Source organism: Episyrphus balteatus, chromosome 3, assembly GCF_945859705.1.
Source record: "Episyrphus balteatus chromosome 3, idEpiBalt1.1, whole genome shotgun sequence".
In the NCBI taxonomy this organism is placed as follows: domain Eukaryota; kingdom Metazoa; phylum Arthropoda; class Insecta; order Diptera; family Syrphidae; genus Episyrphus; species Episyrphus balteatus.
The window spans coordinates 7,200,061-7,223,918 of NC_079136.1; the positions used below are offsets into that span (position 1 = coordinate 7,200,061).

A 23,858-nucleotide genomic window follows, 5' to 3' on the forward strand; every position below is an offset into this window, starting at 1 on the left:
TTTTCGATAAAAACTGAATTTTTGCATTGAAATAATTGATGTAATCAAAGACTTTGGCAAGTAAGAACTTTAAACTTTTGCTATTTTACTTTTAACAATAGCTATTGAATGAAGAAAAAATAACTTCATATTTAAATATTGTACTTAAAAAATAAATTAGTTAATTTTTTTTTCAAAAATTTTATTTAAAAAAGTTCTTCGAAAATGAAATACTTTTTAATTTTTTTCATAAATTGTAATACATACATATTGACATTTTTGTTATAATTTCAAATAATAATAAATGTGGCCTAAAGAATTTGAAAAGAATACGAAAAAGTTTTTTAAAGGACATGTTAAAATTTTTTCAATAATTTTTTTTTTTTCAAAATCATTTTTTCAAAAACCCTTTCCTCAATTTACTTAATTTTAATTTTACAAATATGAATAAGCTTCTAGCTTCTTAAAAATGTATATTTAAATATTGTAGGTATTGCCGTTGTGTTCAAATATTTTTTTTTTTGTGTTGGAGTTAATTTGTTTTAATTTAATTGCCTAAACAATCTTTTGGCATTAGTAAATTTATGAAATTTAAGCAAAATTTTTGGAAACAATTTTTTTTTGTTCACAAAAAAATTCAATTAAATTTAAAAAATCCAAACGGCAACAGCGGCAAATTTTAGTCTATAGACTTTAAAGTAAAAAAAAGATTATCAAAATCAGACCTGTTCGGCCGCCATTTTTTGAGCTTTAGTTATTCTACTACTATGACTTCGTTAAAATATTTCACCATATTTCTAATAAATGGCACCAATATAGTTTTTAATTAACAGTTAATGTTGAAAGTTCGGATTTTTTTTAAATAAGCAAATTTGTGTAAATAAATACGAAATTCAGAAAAAATAGTTTTAGGAAAATGCCTAAAAATAATTACTAGATAGATTTTTGTTTAAATTTTTGCATTTATGTACAAAATATATTATTTAAACATATTGGGGCAAATTCAAAGCCATTATTAGATCCCAGTTAATCTTAGACTGGGGTTTTTCCAATTTTTTTTTGAATAGGATAAACTCCAGTCTTTCTTAGAAGCGAATATGGTCCATTTTTGTACACCGTGAATTAAAAAAAAAAATCTGTGATTTATTATAGTTAAAGGCAAGTCGTTTGACATTATTAATTTTAAAGTTTACAATCTTTATTTTCAAGGGGTTAAAACAGACTGAGTAAATAAAATAAAGTAAGTACCAAAAAAACAATGAAAAAATTATGTAACTTCTGAAAAACTCTATATTCGTAGGTTGTATATTTAAACTGGTGGTCTTTTTAACTTATAACTTCTTTAGCCAATTCCGATTGTGGCTATAAGCTTGAGAGAGTTGTTCTTGTTTGTCCACATATTTGTGTAAAAGTACCTAAAAAAGGAAAAATTTCGCATATAAACATTGTGTAAAAGTACCTACTTAATACAAAAATAATATGTGTATTTTCACAAATCTTCTGTAATTATCTTAGGGGTAAATGTGGTATCGCAGTTTGACAATACCTGGTTTTTTAGCTAAGATATTAAATAAATTGATAAATCATAAAAATTCTTACAAGTTTTGATTAGACTTTAATTTAACATTTTATCATGTTGTTTTGAACTACAAATCAATTTGTTTCGTGTACAAATTAGTTTCGGCCAATTTAAACTAACAACATTCCTACCTTCATTTTAGAATCTAGTTTGACCATTTCAATCGACCGCAATCCCTATGATTTTTGGAATCTCTTTGAACTATCTCCAAAACATTTACCTTCAATTGATTACGTGTAACGTAATTTGTCTTTCCCCAAATTCATCTTCCAATTCCAAATTATCTTCCAAACTCGACATAATTGAGGTCGCCTTAAACGTTCCCTCATTTCGCCTTTGAGATAATATGGCACTGACGATATGGAGACGGAAAGGTACTTTATCCTTTCAATTCGTTATACAACGTTTTTATGCTCACGTGTCCACACGAATAGTGCGGCTTGTCAATATTATCGGTTATCGGTTGTTTTGCTCTCCATACTCCCCAAATAAGCTTATATAGCTTACCCTCTTTAATGGTCCATAAAATGTTATAAATAAATATTTTGTTATTATTAATAGTAATAATGCACCTTTAAGGCTCAGTTAAGGGAAGTATACAGGAAGTGTGAAAACAAATCGTTTTGTTGATGGGTCATGGACTTTGAATTTCCCCCCCTAACCTCTCTCTACTTCGTGACTAAGCAATTTTGTATGTGTGTGTGTTATGTATTTTGATGAAAACATTACAATAATTTTCCGGTCAACACTTACTTTATATGGAAGGCTTTTGCCGGCCATTCCGGACATAAACACAAAGTTATGATATGATGGTAGTTGTGGGATTATTTTGGATATAATTTTATGAGCATGAGATTATAAAAGATTTGATGTCGGACAGGCGTGAGTCGTGCTTTTTCAGACTCACCCAACCATCAACTAAAAAGAATTGCATACTTTTTAAGGGCTTTTTTGTTATTTGATTTATGAAGTAATTTCATTTTGACATTTTATTGGTTTTTTTACGAAGGGGAGGAGGGGGGAAGATTGGCAGTTATGAGTGAAGAAAAAAAAGGAAATACAATTGGTTGTTAGTTGGAAATTGTTTGCCTTACAAATAAACACTCATAAACTGGCTGCATAACACATATCATTGAGTCCTTTTTTTTAAGTGAGAAAGTTGATATCCTTGAAACCTGTTACCAAACAAGAGTTAAAAAAGTTTCTGTGCAAAATATAACAGTTTGCTGTTGAAACATTAAGAAAATACAGTTTTATTGCTTTTTTTTATATTTTTTGTCTCCAGTTGTTATGTCCTTCTTCCAATACATTTATCCTTAAAACCTGGATGGAGCTCAAAAACCCGTTAAGACTCTTCCGTACGTACTTTAATTATTTTTATATATTTTGTTTTGCTCCCAAATTATTTCCAAGTAAACAACTTAGACATTTTGCAAAGGTCAACAATAAATAAAAGTTCTCTAATATCCTAACCTAGATGTTGTTAAGCTCTTAGTTTACTAATAGATTGTCCATTAAGCCTGTTAACGGAGTATCATTATCAAAAAAAAAAAAAATTGCCCATTTCCAAAATAGGTACACAAAAATAAAACAAATGCTTTGGATTAATTTAACACTTTGTTTGTTGTTAGTTTTTCTTTTTTTTTTTTTTTTTTTGTTTCCCAAAAAGATCAAAATAAAAGATAACAACCTTAACCCTGCTCCTTCCGTCCCTCCCACAAACAAAATAAAATTAAAATGTTAATAAGATAAACAAGACAAGTAAATCCTGTGTCGGTGTTCATCGTAAGCCTATTTGGTTTTCCACTTTAATTATTCCTGAGGGAGTTTTTTTGGTAACAAAAAAAAAAAGGAAATTTTTTACACTTGCCACAGAAGCTTACGAAAAGTTAATGTATTTGATTATGATATGGTCTTCAGTAATGGGGTGGTATTTTTTGTTTCTTCTCAGATGGGATATAAAAGATATTTTTGTACTAAAATATTATTATGATTTATGTTATGATACAGGAGGAGGTAAGAAATGTCTTTATAGCAATAAGGGACCAATTTGAGTATATTTTCAGTGAACACATCAGAAATTCAAGGGATCAATTTTGTTTTTGCTACTTTTAGAATTGGTTGTATCTTCTATGAATTTTTGCAATTCAAAAGGTATTTTAAGAATTTGATAAACAAAGTTATCTTTGAAATACCTTCTATCTATTTTATTGTAATTAACACCTTAATTTTAACTAATAAAATGATTTTCGTTGCACTTTGTAGTTTCAATTCTGATTGATTTTGTTAAAAGACAGATGAAATCACGAGTAGATCTAAAATGTATATTAACTTTCTCATAATAGTTGAGTGAAATCTGTTATTAGATTTTTTTTACTTGTTTTCCAAAACTGTTTTTAACGAATTCATTAACGTATGCAAAAGAAAACTAGGATCACAAAAGTCTTGTCCAAGAAAATAAAACAAAATCATTTTTTCTTAACAAAAGAGCGCCGTTAAAATTATGTCAACTTTGAGTGATTTCAATTAGTCACTGAACAGTAATATTTCGGCTAAGACCAAAGTTTCTGCTATTTTTAATGAAAGCTTGATATGCAATTGTTAAAAATAGCTGTTAGCAGCAACACGGACATATGAATTGAAAAACCGGTGAAGATGCGCTGCCAATGCTTAATTTCACTGGGCAAGTTTTTTCAAAAAAAATTTGACACCTGTGCGCTGTTGACTTTTACCCCCTATTTTAGAACTGAGTAATCGATTGGCAGTATTAGTTTTTCGATTTATCGGTACGTCTTCGAACAAAATTTTTTTCGGAAGTTTTTTTTTCAATCATTTTAAGAATTTTGCATGGTTTAAAGTCATTTTTCTTGTTTATATTGCTAATTATTCTCAAACGTTATATACTACCAGCAATTTCGAGCAATTTATTTAATGACACAGGTCGACAAAAATTAAAAAATTGTTTGTGCTTGGGTTTAATTTGCATAATTTTAGATAATCACCCTTTCCCCTCCTAAGATTTGCTTTTGTAGTGTTGGGAGCAAAAATACAATTTTCATACCCTGTGAGCCTAACTCGAGTCTTATGAGCTATATCGCAAGAACCGTGCATTGTACAAAAAAAACTGTTAAGGTATAAAATGTAGATAATTCAAAGTTCTACATTTTTGCTAAAGCAATTTATTAGACTTAAATTATAAGAAAAAAGTTATGATGAATACAAGGGTTTTTTGCTCCAAAAATCCTGTTTTGTTGAGTTTAAACTGTAATATTTTTTTATCTAACTTCAACTTTTATACTTTTTTAAAAACTGCAATACCGGGACAAGTTTTAAAAATAATAAACCAGAGTCACACAATACAAATTTCTGTCGTCTTGTTGCTCTGAAATAAAAGTAAGAAATTTTTATGAAACTCGGAACTGTTAATTAATTTGCAGAAAAATGGCGTATGAAATAAAACATATTTTTATTAATTAATTGTTTCTTATTATTAGGCAATGTTTTAGTGAAAGAATTGTAAAAAACAAAAATCAATTATGGGCAGAGGAAGCAAAATACTGTTGCAAAGTAGAGGTTTTTCAAAATTTCACAAGAACTGTAAGTACCAATTTGGGATGAACAAGTTACCAAATTCTGAGAGATCTTAAGTTAGCCTATGAGCCCATTTCGTTTAATCCATTATTTTTAAAACACCCTGTATATTAGGGTGTCCGTTATTTCCCAAAGTGACGTTTTCGGGGGTGACACCCCCCAGATCGAAAGTTTAAGCCCTAAATACGGGGAATTTAGACGGGGGTCATTAACCCGTGCCTCTAAGGTCATACTTTCCCCATACAAATTTGTATGGGAAATTTTTAACTCATACATAAAATTTTTTTTCTCTCGAGTTAAATCATCTATTTTTAAAATGTTTGTTGATTCTGGTTGGAAAATAGTTCCTTTAAAAGATTACATTCAAAATTTCCCGTTAAAAATTTTTTTTATATTTTATTTCGGTTTTTGAAATTAATAGCTGTTTTCGTAGTTTTTGCTTTCACCTATCACACAATTTTAAATGCAGTTTTATTGGTTTTTAATTCTTTTCAAATATTGCATTAAAAAATTTGTGAATAAATCAAAAATTTCAATTTTTTGAAAATTTTTTTGGAAATTTTTGCCGTTTTTATAATAAAAAAATATTATTAAATACTTTACCCTTTCTTGTTTGCAACTTTTTTGATGTAATTTTTTAGGTGAATAATTTTTAAACAAAATTCAATAAAAATATTGTAAACATATCTTTTGTAGTTCGAGAAAAATAAATTTAAACGTATAAAAACGGCAAAAATTTCAAAAAAAAATAAAAAAAAATTAAAATTTTTGATTTATACACAAATTTTTGAATGCAATATTTGAAAAGAATTAAAAACCAATAAAACTGCATTTAAAATTATGTGATAGGTGAAAGCAAAAACTACGAAAACAGCTAATAATTTCAAAAACCGAAATAAAATATAAAAAAAATTTTTAACGGGAAATTTTGAATGTAATCTTTTAAAGGAACTATTTTCCAACCAGAATAAACAAAAATTTTAAAAATAGATGATTTAACTCGAGAGAAAAAAAATTTTATGTATGAGTTAAAAATTTCCCATACAAATTTGTATGGGGAAAGTATGACCTTAGAGGCACGGGTTAATGACCCCCAAAAAATTTTTTTTTGCTAAATTCCCCGTATTTAGGCCCTAAACTTTCGATCTGGGGGGTGTCACCCCCGAAAACATCACTTTGGGAAATAACGGACACCCTACTGTATATGCAACAAAATAATAAGAAAAAACTATGCAAACAAATTAATTTAACTTTTCAATAAATAAAGAATATCAATATGAACTAGTTTGGCTACTGTTTGGATACAGTTATTTTTGTAAGCAATTATTTTTGTATAGTAAAAATACCATCAAAGTGAATTACTTTTACCATAAATATTGAAAATAGAAGGTATCAAATGATGCCTCAAGCTCCCATTTGATAAAAATTCGAACAAAACGAAAATTTCGATTTAATTTTTCTTTTTTCTTCTTAAATTTCCCTTTTTTTTTATTTTTCTGCATATGAATATGAAAACAGCATTAAAATGAAGAAAACAAAACAAAAATCACCCAAATCGGTTAAGACATTCTCGAGTTTTTGCCAAAATTACGCACGACAATTTTTGTAAAATACAGATTTACTTAAAAACTGGAAATTGCTCTGCTGACCTCAAAAGCAAATTAAAAAAAATATTTTCCAGATGAGTATCAATATATCTATCATAATTTCATAGTCACAACCCAAGCACAAATTTCGTGTTGACCTGTGTAATTTAGCGATTTTTTTTTTTTAAACAAATTCAAGAAATTATGATTTTTTTTTGCATTGTTATCGTTTTATTATGTTTTAGTGGAGTAACTTAAACAACTTACAGATCCAATTTTAAAGATTTCTGATCTAAAACGTCGGTAATGAAAAATACCTAAACATCTAGGGGTTAAAAATTTCCAGTGTTGCCGTTTTACTGTTTGAAACTAAAAATAAAATTTTTTTTCAAAACTTTTTTTTTTAATTTCAGAAATTAAATTATGTTAAACGATTGCTTAGATTATCATTTAGGCGGTAGAAGCAATTGTCTCACAAATCGACTTCAAATGTAAAAAAAAAAATGTACATATTATAACACATCGGCAACACATAGGTATATTATTAACATATACTTTTTACAAATAGTTTATTCCTATCTGTAAAATTAAAATCAAGTAAACTGAATGAGGTGTTCTTGAAAAAAAATGGTCCTCAAACTCAAAATTTTGTGAAAAATTTAATTACAAAAATGTATCTTGTCTTTTTTCAATATTTTTCTCAATAAAATATTATTTTATTTTTCAAAAATTTTCGGCCACTTTTATTGTGATTTGAATTCAGAAGGAAAAAATATTGATAAAATACGAGTTCAAGTTTTGTAATTAAATTTTTAACGAAAATTTCATTTGATGTTCCTATGTCTCGATGTGTTACACCAATATGCCATTGGTCCCATACAAAAGTGGTCTAAAAACCGAAAAATTCATTATTTCATGGGTAAAAACTGGTGATGGAATAGCCCAATTGAACATCCAACACAGTTATGTAGTGGTTTTGAAACAATTTAATCTACCATCTAGTCAAAATGTATTCTTTTCTAAATTTAATAACCTACATTTTTGAACATAAAATGCATCACTGCACTTTCCCTGCAAGACATACAGACTTTTGCCCATATAAAAAAATAATACACTCATCGAGACCTGTCATTTGATGTATGAATCAATGTGTTACACTAATGGACCATGTCTTATACAAAAGTGCCCAGTCTCCTTTATCAATAAATAATTTCTTTTTAACAAATCCTTAATCATGAAGCATCATTAAGCGATGGTTGAATTACTGACGTATAAAAAGTTTTCTTTAAAAAAAATGACCTTGCTTCGGAAAAAGCTTTTTCTTTGCTCGAAAAATTACTTCTACCCAAAAAATATTTATAGAAACTTACTTCTTCATGGTATGATTAAACTGGAATAATAAAAATACGTTTCCAATGTTAGATATCTCCACCAAAAAATATGCTCCTCTATTTGTTTTTTCTTAATTCCACAATCAAAAGTTTTTTTTTTATAAATGTGAATAGCCATTTTCCGAATTAATTTACACACAATAAATTCTAGATTAATATGCCTCAAGAAAAAATGTTCCTACATAACCTTGTAAAGACTAATAAATATACTGGTCAGCATATTTCAGAGCTCGTGGGAATTTCGCACACGCAAATATGTTAAGGGATAGTACAAAAAAAAAAAAAATTGTTGAAGAACCAATATGACCATAAATTCTGGTTTGAAAAAAAAAAACATTGATATTTACTCTTGTTATTAATTTTTTTTTCATGATAAATGAAAACCTTCAAGCGTTTTCTAAATGAAAACGAACCAAAAATGCTCACAATGGTCATTCCCTATAGAATAAACGAATATAATCGAATTTCCAGAAACAAAAAAAATTCCAATTCTTAATTTTCCTATGAAAAAAAAGACAAAAAAAAATAATAATAATATCCAAGGGAACACTGCGCGCCTCGTTGCCGTTGACGCTAAAAAATCAATACACGGCATTGACATCGTTGTTGATGTCCACGTTTTGTATATTTTTTTTTTTTTTTTTACAAAATACAGAGACAAATAGGTTTCAAACCCTTGTCCGATATATTATTAAATCAGATTCAATAGTTAGCCAACGAATTGATTTGTTGACTGTCCTCCCTCAACAATAGTCGCCCATCAGTCAGCTATACACACTCTTTTTTTAGTACAGCCAGAATGAAAGCTTTAAATTTTTCTCTCCTAAATTTTTTGTATTATTTGGGTATATTGAAGCATTTTGGTGGCACAATTGAATTGCCTTTGATGTTGGATGAATACAAAAGTGACATTTCATTTAACGACCATTTGGCAGGCATTCACATTGTGACGATATCTACCATTGTCGAACGTACAAACCCTAACCACAGCCCACAAAAAGATTGATGAATGTGATATAGACTATAGCAAAGCTATGTTGGGGAGAGCTTGATAAGAGTTGGTTATAAGCGTTAGGGCCATTGTCATTTTGAAGTGGGGTGTTATTTTCAAATTAACTTAGTCGCTATCTAGGATCGCGATAAGCTAACTGGCAAAACGCAATGTTTAGCTTATATTCCCCTGAGTCTATAAACAAAAAAAAAAATTAAGTGAAAGCTTTGGTGGGTAGTTACCTGTTGTCTGTAATAGTATTTGCTTAAAAGGTAAATAGGGGTCTTTAGACGATTATACACTGTGAAATAAATTCTATAAAAAAAAAAAATAAAGAAGACAAAAAAAGGAATAGGAATAGGATAATTAAGGTTAATAATGGGGTCTTGGGAATTAGTACTTTTGCCAAAAAATGCTCAAACAATATTCAACAAGTCTTAAAAATATGTAGTTACTAAAATGTTTAAAAATATGTTTTTTTGCTAACATTTCTTATTGAAAGTTTACTCTATTTTTTGAACTATCTTACACATGCATTTACAAAAATGTATTTAAAAAAAAAAAGAGGTTGTCTGTAAAGCCGGTTAACGGACGATGATTTTACGTGATAACGTCGTCAGAAAATAGGTTGTGTGCTTTTGTTTAAAATGAGTCAATTGAAGCGTTTACTTATTTCAAAATTCAAACAATCATAATTTACAAGAAAAAGCTAAAAAAAAATACCTTTTTTATTTTCTCATTACATTAATTTTTTTTTTTTAAAGCTTACAAAAAAAATTATGCCAAGTATTTCTTCTTAAGAATAAAAACATTTTTAAATTTTTACAATGCGCAAAAAGTATAAAAATAATTTATTGAAAACAATCATTTTCATCAAGAAGGCAAAAAAAACATGAATTTTTATTTTCTCACGTCATTAATTCAATTTTTTCTATAACAAGCTATAAAAAAATTTATACCATCTGAAAGCTTATTGTCTTAGCTCAAAATATATATATATCGATTAAGTCTATGAGACATCTACAAAAAGAGCTAGAATTTTTTGAACTCGATCAAATTTCATTAAAAAAAAAGCAAAAAAAACATTTATTTATTTTTATGTTCTCAGGCTATGGAATCAACTTTTTTTGTTTGACAACCTATAAAAAATATATACAATTTCAAAGATGCCTACAAGAGAAGTTAGAATTTTTTAAAGTCAACCATGTCGAATTTCCAGACTGAGATTACGGTACTTCCCACACTGGTGGCTGTTCGGGGGGCAACAGATCTCCACTGGTGTTTTGAGGTTTTTCGCAAGTTTCTTGATTTAACATTGTGTAGCTTGTAGTTAGTCTACCGTTATGTGTGATACATAAAATGAAAGGTAATTGTATCAGAATGCTCATAAAAGTTTAATAAAATTTCTATCTACTCTTGGTCAAAAGTTATAACCTGTTGAATTCTAAAATTTTATTTTAACGTTATCTCAAAATTGTGTTTACGAAAATGATTGAAACACACATATAGTTGTAGTCATGGTCTATCATTACTCCATATACTTTATTCCTGTATATATTAAAGAAAAAGAGATAAAAATAAAAAACGATGAAAATCGATTAAAAACGGTCAAAAAACGTGTTTTTTAGAAAATTGTTTCTTCCGTTATTCAGTCAAAACTCACTAAACTCCAAATTCTTGCACATGTATGTATATAGCCTAAACCTACATGTCCTATAAGTTTGAGATTTTTTGAACGCTCCAAAAAAAAGCTAAAAATCAAAAAATACCCAAAAATACCCCTAAAAAACAAGGTGTTTTTCAAAAATTCATATTTCGAAACGCAGAGTGTTAGAAAAAAATTCGTATCAGACACCTAATTTTTTTTCCTCGTCTTTCACCTGGCACCTTTAGAATTGTCAAAAAAAAATTTCCTATACCCCAAATCATCATTTTTTAATAGCCCCAACACGTGTACAACATTCAAACAAAACTTTATACCTTAGTTTTAAAATTTTTTAGATTTTTTTCTTAAATGCAGTTATTCTTAAATTAATCTCATCTGTCTATAGAAACAAAAATTAATTCTCTACGACTTCGCGTTTAGATTTTAGCCCAAATTTCATCTTTCCGTTTTACCCCTGTTTACCCTATTAAATGACGGAATTTTTAAAAATCCTTCATTTGGATTAAGCTTAAGGTTATTATCTTTCAAATAAGCTATAGAAGATTTTTGTATCTCTAACGGCCATATTATTCACTAGTTTAAAAAATACATCTGGGTGTAAAATTGTCAAATGTCAAAAATAAATCCACATCCAAAATAGTTATCCCGATTTTAACTATAAAAATAGTTGAAAAATAGTTAAAAATGACTATTTTTTTCTCTGTACGATAGTGAATATCATGGATTTTGATTTATTTTTGACATTTCAATTTCTTTACATCCAGATGTATTTTTTTAAACTGGTGAATAATATGGCCGTAATAGTTTATTTTTTTAATTTTGAATTGAAATTGTTTGCCGCACTGCGAAAATGCGAGAGTGTAACGTTAGAAAATGGCGTCACTTTTTTGTGGTGGCTGCCATGGTTCATTAATTTATATGACGTTATCACGTCAAAAGTTACCGAAATTTTTTTTGAATTTTGAGCGTTTTGGAATGCAGTTATTTAGATTAAAACCTATTATTGAAGATTGTGTGGAAAAACTATACTTTTTTTCAACTTTTGCCCTCTGAAAACCGGATTGGCACTAGTCTATTATTTAAGCAAAAAAAAAAAAAAACACAATTTTACAGCATAGTTAAATGTAGCAATAAACTATTTTATGTGCACTTACAACGAAGTTGTTGCATTTAAAAAATAATATAGGATATGACAATTGTAAGGACAAGGGTGGCAAAAACTTTACAGCCGTACAGCCTATACCTTGAAAATTTGTAAATCCGCCACTGACTTTCGCAGCTGTTCCAAAAGTTAATTTCAATTGTACTTCATATCTTATTTGTATAAAATCAATCTAAATCTTCCAAATAAAACCTAATAAAAGATTTGAAATGATTGGAGCTTTATAATTTTAATTTTTTACAGAATTACAGAGATACATTTTTTGCGAATTCGAACACATTTTTTGTAGAATCGAATAACATAGTTGGGCCCCTGCTTATTTTTAAAATATTACAAAACCGAGTAATAAATAAATTCAAACCTAACAAATAAACAAAATAAAAATTGCTTTTTTATTAAACTTTTGGTGACTTAGTAACCAAAAAGTCCTTTTAAAAGATTTTGTTGGTAATTGAATACACAATCCTTTAAAACGACTGTAGCGCATCACCTTCCTTATTTCACAGAATATAATATATATAAATATTTAAATAGACATTTAACATTTTTATCAATTTTTTTTTTTTTTTTTTTTGATACCATTTTGGTCAAAGTTTTTTTGGTACCATTTCTCAATTTTATTTTTTCTCAAAAAAAAAACACCATTTTACTAAAGATAATTTTGTAGACTGTTTAAATTCTTAGTTCTTATAACAGACAAAATTTTTTCACTCAATTTGACCCTTTATGTCTCTATCTTTTTCTTCTGACATTTAAAGTATTAAAAGTTTTTTTTTATTCATACTCATTTTACATGAAGAAAAAACTTTAAGTACTTCCAAGTAAGTTTTTGTTGTTGGACTCTGTGTTAACTTTTTAGTGACTGAACAGAGAGACGGCTATAATTATAATTACCATACTGATACTGATAACGCTTCTGAAAATTTAAGAAATAAAAGTTAATAATCGTGTTTTTTTCTCAGTGTATTATTTGAACTTTCTGTTGAACAAAAACTAGCAAAATATCTTATTAACCTTGAAACAAAATTAAGTGTAATATCCATTTGTCATGACTGTTAAAATGCTGTGACTATAATAAACCTAATTGAAAAACCATGCAATTTCAAAATAATTTGTTAGAATAAATGACACTAAAATATTAATAAATTAATGGTCTAAATTATAGAAATATGTATGTACCAATTAAATATAATTTTTATTGATTTTTATTTTTATTCCTTGTTGGTATCTTTTTACATATTTCTAAAATAAATATAATTGACATAAATATGCTTTCCACTCTATGAAACTATTTAAGATAGATACAATATTCCGCCCTCAGATGTCCATTAAATATAATATGGATGTGGGAAAAATCATAATAAAAGTGAATAAAAATATTGAACAAATATTATATTTTCTCAGAACTGAAGCATGATGACATGACACGAGAATGAATGATTACATCACACTTCTGAAATCACTGAGTGTACAAAAGAAAAAAAAAAAGAACGTTACTGTAACGTGAAGTGAATATGTCAATGATGGATTTTTTTTAAGCATTATCATCGATTTATTGTTCAGTTGACAGTTTTGACAGTTTTCAATTCACGTGTTGGTATGTGTCAATGTGAGAGCCCGCCTGACATTAAAGTGTTTTTCTACTTTAGATTGATTTTCGATGGTTTTTTTTTATTTCAACTAGGACTATTAATGGTTTGTTTAAATTTAGTTTTAAAAAACTTAACTATATTCGAACCTTTAGAAAATAGTTACTCTTGCATTAAAAAACAAAAAAAAAATAGGATTAAAATTTCGTTAAAAATATGCAAATCGAAACAAATCCTTTGGTGGATTATTTATTAACATAATCTTAACTAATGAAAACTTTATCCTTTTGCTCTCTCTCTCTCTGTGCGTATTATGTACATGTAAATTTGGTTTGATTAAACTTTTCATCTCATTCGGTAACTTTTGCTCTGCAAAAGTTATCATCATCGCATTGAAATAAATTTGAAATGCATATTTCTCTGAATTCTTGAATATTTATTTATTTTCTTTTTTTTTTTGTTCAACATTGCGGAGAAAATATGAAACAACAAATAAAGTAACACCTTGATGATTGTCCTTCTTTTATTTTTCAAGATATATGTACATTATACAATCCAGTTAGGTTCTTATTAGTTTTATTTACTTTTTAGAATGATGAAGAAACTTATGTTAGGAAGTCTCACTATTTTCTAGGATCATTACTACGTAAAATTGTCATTGTCTTCTTTTTTACTAAGTTAATTGAGAACCTGAGAGAATTGAATTTACTGGCAGATAATTAAAAAAAAAAACAAAGATTGTTAGCTTAGATTTTTTTAAGACGTTTGTTTTCTTTTTGATTAAGTTAACGCTTCATGGTGATACAAAACTAGTAAGCTTGAAGTTTTATTTTATAAATATCTATGTACATTTTATCAAAATCCTTTCTTGCATATTTCAAAGGATTTTTTTAGTCCTTAACCAAAAATGATAACCGTTGACGTTTATCATCGTTCGAAATATTCATTGAATGAATGAAAACATGATTCAAAATATGAACAAAGCCAGATAAAGGTTAATGGCAATTTTATGGTGTTTTAAAAAAGTTAACCTTTAATAATTACAGTTTCAACTGCTTTTTCCTCAATCGAAACAGTGAAACAGTATTAGCCTTTAATGAGACAGGAAGCATTTTATTAGGGTATAGTATTTTCATTAAGAAAATACAGTGTTCTAGGTCATTAACATTAACGAAAGCGTTCGGTATATCCAATCCATCGACATTTCAAAAAGAACAAAAATACTTAACGTTACATCAAAAGTAATAAGAATAAGGTACTATAGCCTGTAGTTGAAACATAACCCAAATGAAAAAATTATATTTTATATTTTGTTTTGCTGAATTATAATAGGTATTATTATTTCGTGGTTGTATTTCTTCCCTTATAATTCAAATAAAAACGCCATTTTTTATTTTAAATTTGCCAATATATTTCGAGGTTCATACCTCGAAATTCATCGGCTCACGATGAATTACTGAACTTTTTTTAAGATAAACATTTAAATGCGCCTTTAGTAATAAGTGTGAATATGCCTTTAAATTTTCTGAACACACCCCTGGAAATTCAAAATATCCCACTGGAAGTATGAAGCGCCCCTCCTGGAAAGGAAGTCTCGAGAAGCAAAAACGAAAACCTTCGAAGACATTCTCGAATTTCGAAATTCAGGTATAAAACGGCAGTGGGGACACCGACCGGATATAGTTTAATTTTTAAAGTGACAGAATAGAGTACAACTTGAAATGAAGTGTTGGAAATTGTTAGTAGTAAATAAAGGGATTTAAAAGTGTAGTTACAAAGTAAATTGAATTGAAATTAAGTGTGTTTTTATTTGAACAAAAAGATGAGTGGAAATTAAATAAACGAAATAAGTTTTATTGCGAACCTGAATAAAACGTAACAATAGCTTAAAAAAATGCCTGAAGAGTGCTTCCTAGTTTTAAGTACTGTTCTTCTCTCAAATGTTGTACTTCTCTCAATGGTAGATTTCGGCACGGTTGTTCTTCTGCCATATTAAATATTCTTGAAGAAAATAGACCAAGATTACGATAAAGGTAATTCATCCCTTATTTTCAACTTGACTTTTCCAAAGCATTCGATAAAGTTGCCGACAAGATTTTATTAATTTCAATGATAATGCGGTTGTTAAAGTTATTTGAAAAAAAAAAAAAAAATGCCAAAGTTATTACAATAAAATGCACGACTGGGGTCGCACGTACTTGCTCTTGCAGTTTGAAACACTTTTATGTTAGTTTACTTGTAGATTTTAAGAGCTGGATCTATACATATAAATTTAAAGAAATTTTGTTGATGTTGGGGAAGAGCCGACATTTAGGGCAAAATTTTGTTAAATGAATAAAAAAAATATTTTTTTATTTGACTTTTTTTGAAAAAAAAAATAAAAATGCAGTTTTATTGCAATTGCTTCGAATATTACGTCTGCAAAGTTTATTCAAAATCTTTAGAGCCGTTTTTGAGTTACCTATTTGGTTTGAATTGAAAAATTTGTATGGGAGGTACACTTTCTAAGCAAGATATAAGAAAACAAAAAAAAACCAACTTTCAGAATTCCATTAAAATCATCTGTACCAAATTTGAAGAAAATCCGTCCACACGTTTAGGCTGTGGAAATGTGTACAGATGGACGCACAACCACACAGACGCACGGACGGAAATGCGAGACCCACTTTTTCGGAGTTCTCCATCATCGTAATGTTGGTTTTGATTAAAACTTCAATTTTTTTTTTCGACACGAAACCAATACTAGCCCTATAGAGCAAGTAAAAATATGTCAATGGAGGAGTACCGCAGGGTTTAATTTTAGGTCCGATTCTTTTTTTGTATTAAAGGCCCCAGTTCGATCCCCGGCCTGGTCATCTTTTTTTTTTCCTCTTAAAACTCTACAAGTGCAGATTTTTAAACAATAAGGAAAACCCGATTGTTTTAATAAGGTTTCCTTCTTGGATGAAAACCATAGAGAAATCTTATTATTTTTGTTCTATTTTATGTGGTCTATTTTTCTCTGTGTACAACTTTGTCATATAAAATTTTGTTTTAGAATTACTCATTTCTGAAATAACACGGAATTAAGACCGAAAAAAATCATGAAAAAATGGTTTTCATGACCTGTTCTTTCTCACTGGTGGAAATTACAGTAAAATCACCTGTAACATTTTTATAGAACGTTCAATTCTGAGTAAAATGCTTTTTAATTCATTAAGATAGCATAAAATTCAGCTGACCTGTATACCTAAATTAAAAAAAAAAATCACTAAAACTTATGTAGGTACGTGTATTTTGTATGGGAAATCTTCAAACTCAAATGGCGAGTGCTAAATCTTAGTTTTAAGGGCTCAAATTTTTAGGGAATTTTTTTTTTGGGCATTTCCAAACGAATTTTGAAATGGGAGTGACACAAATCGATGATCACCCTGATGTATATTTCTTACACCGGTGTTAATTTTGTACGGATTGTCAGAAGCATGTTTAAGAATAAATTTGAATTCTCTTTAAAACATCAAAATAAACCAAATTTTCAACAGAACTGAAAACAATTCAAAAAATATACGCACAATATGTAAAAATATTTACAGAATCCCCAAAACAATGAGAACTCAGAAGCTTACTTCTATATTTACTTAAAAAAATTTCAATACCAAAGGCATTGCTATTTTCGCAGTAGGTATATTAAATTTAAACCTTAGAAAATTCCTTCATGTTGCCACATCCTAAAACACCCCATTAAGGATTTTAAATATCAAATAAAACTCACACAAAAACGCAGAGAAACAAAATATTATTTACAAAACGAGTCATGTTTCTGTCTACTTTTATCGGTTTCATATACTTAAGCCTTAAAACATAAAGACAAAGAGTATTATTTCTTCAGAAAAAAATAACAAGAAAAATACAGAATTAGTAATCCAAACCATTCCAATGACTTAACATAGTCTTCCTTTTCAACAATAAATACACAACAACTTGCTAACAAGACAATATTATATACGAAAACAAAAAAGACAGATCCCTTAGCAAAAAAAAGCACCCAAAGACTCAATACAAAATATATAAAGAATATAGAAGAAACAAGAACAAATTAACGTTCAGTGGTTCGAAAACAAGGCTTTTCCTATCTCATAGATAAATTCATCTGTGTCAATTCGTTCAGCCTTTTTATGAACGCTAGAATGGGTATTCGCATTATAGGCATTTTATGCTCATCACAATGAAAAGAATACACAACACACACATAAAAAGGAAAAAACCATTTTCGAAATATACAAAAAGGCGAAGAAAGTCTAAATGGAATATGTCTGTGACACCGTGAGGCAAAAAATTTATGCCAAGCTAAAAGAAAATTTGAAGAGGCTTTCCAGGGAATGCATGAGCGAGCACACATGTGGGCTTTAAATCATCTTAAGTTTTGTGCTATAAAGGTTGATGGGACAAGCAACGACGTTGTCGACGTCGACACACTGCCACAGAAGAACCATACTATCAAGGTAGCAAGTCGTAAAAAAAAAGGTTTTTCAGTTTTCACACAAAGCTTTGTAGTATGATTTGTGGACGTTTGAGGAGGCGCCCGCCAAGTGGCACACTGAGTGAATGGTGGATGGATCCCTGAGAAGGCTTGAAATTGCGACAACTTTGTAAATTAAACGTTTATTAGAATACCAACTTGGCTAAGCAGTTTTTTTTTTTTTTTGCTTTGTTATTTCATTGTGGTTCGTGGTTTTTACGCTTTTAATAGTTATGGTTATTCCTATATCCAATGTGTATTTGCAAGTATTTGGGATAAACCCGTTCCGACTGTATTGAACGAGGTTGTGGTTAACAAGGCCAAGGGTGGAGTTACGAATCAATGCCAAAAAAGCATTCACCACAACCGCAATTGATGCGGTTAGTACCTATCTAAAGGATTAAAATTAAAAAAGGCTTTGGTAGGTGTTATTGTGCATTATAATATTTGGTTTTGAAAAGTTTAAAATTGGAAAAAAATGTGTTAAAGAGATAACAATATACAACCGCCCTTTCAGTAGTTAGCACAATCATTTTTGAATGTAAAAATAATTACACTTCTAGACAAATTCGTGTGAATATAATTCTTCTAATTGATTTACCCAACAGAATGTGTGTCTTGACAAACAAAGAAGCGTGTCGAAATCATTTTAAACAAATTCTGACTTGGCAAAAGTGAATTCTTTTGGAAATTACTTTGAACACGCGATAAGGAGTTTTTTTTTACTCATTTGTTTTAATAAAAAAAAAAAAAACAAAATAAAGGGCAAAATGCTTGCTCAGGGGTAAGCCAGACTTTTGCCTGTGTAATGATTTCTATCAATCAAATAGCAATGTCACACGGAAATTAAATAATTAAAAGATAAATTATTAACAAATATGTTTTTCGTTTATGGAAAATATTATAGGTAGTTTGGTAAATAATAAGGGATAGGTTCAAATATTACGATCAATATGTGTAAATGGGTGACCTTAATTATAAGGATTTACCTACATTTTTCTGGTGAGAAATGGTTTAATTTATTCCCTTTACTAAAAGTTTTGCTAACAAAATTGTATGGAATAGTTAACATTTTTTACTTGCGATATAGGTAATATTATGGCAAGTTTAGGATTCGTAAAAAAGATTGGAACTCGAAATAGCAATGAGACATGACATTACAATGATGGAAAATGCTAATAAAGTGGATCTCGCAATTCTGTCTGTCTCTATCTCTACTACTACTGAAGCGATTTTCTTCAAAATTGATAATAAAGACTTTTTGGTGATTCCCTATCCCTTGGGCAAATAAAAAAAATACTTTTTCAACCCTTATTAGCGGTACCTGCCATAGAACCGTTTTCTTGATTTCTGACTTTCTCATAAACCATTCAACCGATCTCAACGAAAATTTTTACAAAGAAGCGTTTGAGTAGCCGTAATATTAAAATGTCTTCAAATTTTCAAAACCCTCACTTTTGGATTTTTTTTAAAAAATTGTAAATTTTTTTTTGAAAATTCAATCTTTTGAAAACGGGTCGATAATTTTTTTTAAATTTTGTTTTTATGTGTCGGATAATGATTTCTTCAGAATATACTCAGTTTGGAGTTGTAAACCTTTTTAAAGTCTGTTTTCTAGTTATTATTTTAAAAATATTTTTACATTTCATATAAAATAAATAAATAAAATAATGTATTATTTGAAATAAGTTTATATAAAATGATTTTAACTCTATCAGCATAAAAAAAAAATAACGAAAACCATTCAATTTCATTTTCATTTCATTCCAACTCAAAAAAAGGAGATTTTGTTTAGTTTAATTAAAAAATAAAATGCACGACTGGGTCGCACGTACTTGCTCTTGTAGTTCACAGTATCTTTATCTTAAATATCTATTGGAAATTTAAGATTTTGTAGAAAAAAAAATCAAAAAAAAAAATCAAAAGTTTAAAAATTAAATTAAAAATTTTTTTTTTTCAAAAACGTTTTTAAAAATATTTTCTTTTAACATTTTTTATCTAATGATCTCTGTAAATTTTAAATAAAATAACTAATGCTTTGATAAAATATATGAACTTAAAAAATATGTCAATTTTCGAAAAACGGCAACGCCATATTTCCATTCTCCGCATTTTTTGAGAAAAACTAAAAACGCAGTTTTGTTGGAATCAATAAGAGTATTCCGCACACCAAATTTGATCAAAATCGTTAGAGTTGTTTTCGAGAAATTTGCAATACCTCGAAAACGTTATATGGGAGGTATGCGTTAAAATGGAGATATTAAAAAAATAAAAAAAACGGGTCTAGGGAATTACGTAAAAACCATCTGTACCAAGTTTCAAGCAAATCCATCCATCCGTTTAGGCCCTAGCTCGATGTACAGATGGACGCACAGACGCACACACGCACACACGCACAGACGCACAGACCGACGGACGGCATGACGAAAACCACTTTTTTGATCTTCTCCATCATCGTAATGTTGGTTTTGATTAAAACCTCGATTTTTTTTTCTACACGAAACCAATACTTGCCCTATAGATACGGTGACCATCCGTCCCGGTTTACCCGGGACAGTCCCGTATTTCTACAGCTTGTCCCGGGTTTTTATTTAGGAAAACCGGGACGCATAAGTGTCCCGTATTTTGTTATTTGTCCCGTGATTGTCACGTATTTGCAAATTCTCTGATTTTTGTATTCAAAATTTTAAATAGCTATTTTGTAAAAACTATTGGTTAAAAACTAAAAGTTTTTCTAATTTTTCGGATAAAATCATTAAGCCTAATACGCTGCTGAAGCAAAACGAAAATTTTTCTAACTCTCCAAAATCAAAAAAACTCTTTTGGATCAGAAAAATTTACCAGGACAATTAAATGTGAGTGACAATCGATTGAATACACTCCAAATATTCTAGCACGGGTAAGAATTTCGTTGGTTAGGCAGCGTAATGTGTAACGAAAAGCAAAATTTTCGTTTATGATTTCGTTGAGTTGGTTTTGTAAAAAAGGTCGAAAAGTTTTTTTTTCGAATAATGAGCAACATATATGAACCTAGCTAAATTTTAAAACTTTTAAGCATGTTAAAAGTTGAATTAAAAGATTATAAAATTTCAAATCTTTAAAATAAAATGTTAGAAAACAGCTCTTAAGATTTTTAAAACATATTTTGTTTTGAAGTTATTAACAATATTTATCACCTATTGAACCGTGTTCTAGATTTCTGATTTCGTAAAAGATTTAAATGATTTCAACGAAAATGCTCCTATAAAATAGTTTAAGAAATTCAATATTAAAATAAGGAAACATTATGAAAAATTATTTTAAAAAAATTCAATTTTTTTATTTTGAAAAATCATTTTTTTTTCAAAAATATCCAATGAATTTTTATCTGTCCCGGGTTTCGCTTCTAGAAATATGGTCACCGTACCTATAGAGCAAGTAAAAAATGACAGACAATTTATTTAAATGAGAATGCACCTAAAATTAAAATGTCTTCACATAAATAAATCTGTTTTGGTGTCTACAAATACAATAATGTTCTTATAAAATTAAATGATTCTTTTAAATGCAAACTTTAAAGAAATTAAAAAGATTTGACCATTAATATTTGAAAAAAATTGTATTGAATTCACAATCCATAAAAACCAAAAGCTTACAACGCATTTATGAAAAATTATGAAATTTGTACACTGTGGTGTATGCGTAATATTTTTTTTTGAATGCGTTGTTCTTTAACCTACTGCCAATAATACCCTGGAACCAACTAATTTTTTCGTGCATTGTTAAACTCCTTGGCCTGGGAAATCGCATTTAAAAAATACGGTTTCTAGATATAAATTTTTAAAACTTGTTTGAAGTTGTTTTTCCAAGCATGTCGGGAGCAGGATTGTAAAAATATCAATATACAAAAAAAAATTCATTTGAAAATAAAAAAAAATATTTATTGCAAATAAAAAAAAATTGCATTAAAAATAAATATTTATTGCAACTGAAAAAAAAAAATTCACTAAAAAAAATGTATTGCAGGTGAAAAAAAATTTGCATTAAAAAAAATATTTAAATTAAAAAAATATTTAATGTACCTACAATCTTGCATTCAATATTTTTTCGATGCAGAACATTTTTTATTTGCAATAACAATTTTCTTACAAAATATTTTAAATTGCAATAAAAAATTTTTTTAATAAAAATTTTTCATTTTTTTTAATGCAAATTTTTTTTGCAGCAGGTATTTTTTTAAATTATTATTAACGGAAAGCAAAAATAATGATTTTTTACAAGCCTGGTTCGGATTATTGATTGAGTAATAAACGATAAATCAAAACAAAAGAACCGCCACCTGAATGCTAAATAAATATTCAAAAAATACTGGAATAACTTTTCTGGATCATCACAGAAAACAAAAACGAAGACATCAATTCAATCAAAAGAATAGTATTTGAGACTCCAATAGGTTTACTTTCTACGTTTCGTATACCGAAAATAAAAAAAATTAAATTTTTATGGTGCTTTAGATTTAAAAATAAAAAAAAAAAAAAACGAATAAGTAATAAAAAAAAATTATTATTTCTTTTATTTTAGAAAATTTCTCAACCTTGCCATCATTGAAGAGGGTGCATATGAGAAGGATGTTGTATTCTATGTTAATATTGGTGAACCCCAGATTGCAGCAGGTAAACATTCATTATTATATTTTATTTTAAAAATAATTTATTTCATAATAATTATACGTAAAAATTTGAAGAAACAAATTTCGATAATTTTCTTATCTAAAGTAAATACAATTATTTTTTTTTTATATTTTGCTTCTAGTCTCTACCACAAATTTCAGTAAAAATTAAATTTTTATAAATTTATTTTATAATTTTTATTTTATTTTTTTAAACACAAATTATGATTGAAAGAACGTAAAATTAATTTCGAAGATAAAAAAAAATTTAAAACATAAGACACAGTCTCACAAAAATATTTATATACAATAAATAGAGTGCGACAAAAAAGTGCAAATATTATTATATTTTTTTATTTATTTTTTTATTTTGTAAATTTTAATTTAGATGTATTTTTCATGTAGTTTTTTCCCTTTAGTTTATAGGTTTTGTTTTTTTAGTTTTTTTTTCCTCTATAAATGATTTTTTTTTTCAAAATTGCTTGATTTTCTTTATTTTGTTTTTGACACGTAAATAATAATTTTTAGGGGTAGTCGAGTTTTTTTTTATTTTATGTTTTCAAGTCACTAATTATAATTTTATTTGATTTCAAATATTCCAAAATTCAACCATTTTGATCAATTTTTTAGTTTAGATTTCAATCAAAACACAAAATCCAGTAAACAACAACAATTAGGGAACAGTTTTTTTTTTTAGTTTTCTTAAAGTCGAAAATTATAAATGCAAGAAAATTAAATTCAAGCACATAAAACCACTTGAAAAAAAAAATAAAATAATTTAAAATGCACTCTAGGCTTTTTTTCTGGCAAAATGTTAAGTTTTTTTTTCCAACCGCACCTTAAAAGTTTTGAAATGTTTTTTAAATAAAAAATTTCTCTTATTTAATCTTTCCTATCAATAATTTTTGGTGGCGGTAAATTTTAAAACATTCAAATAAAACTAATTTAAATTTTAAGAAATTAAATTTAAATTTTATTTCTTAAACAAAAAAAGTGATATACAAAATTTTTGAACCCACAGACACGGATAAAAAATCGGATCCATTTAAATTTTTGACTAAATATTTTGGTACGTAGTGTAACAGTGTTTGTATAACAAACAAACAAACAAAAAATTCCTGTGTCGTTTATATGTGTGTTGACGTTTATCCACTTATAAAAAGTGTCTATATATTATT

General features: G+C 28.0%; 1 protein-coding gene across 12 annotated transcripts in view; it reads left to right on the forward strand.

The window, feature by feature from the left end:
* LOC129916017 (sodium/calcium exchanger 3) overlaps positions 1-23,858 on the forward strand; it is a 191,564-nt gene that overhangs the window by 139,796 nt on the left and 27,910 nt on the right. For 9 of the 12 annotated variants that reach the window (XM_055995768.1, XM_055995773.1, XM_055995776.1 and 6 more), the window contains 2 exons: positions 22,593-22,684; positions 23,702-23,749. In XM_055995768.1, the coding sequence (XP_055851743.1) occupies positions 22,593-22,684; positions 23,702-23,749 (140 nt within the window). Of the gene's footprint in view, positions 1-22,592; positions 22,685-22,823; positions 22,842-23,701; positions 23,750-23,858 lie in introns of all 12 variants that reach the window. The other 3 variants (XM_055995779.1, XM_055995780.1, XM_055995778.1) reach the window with 2 other exon arrangements.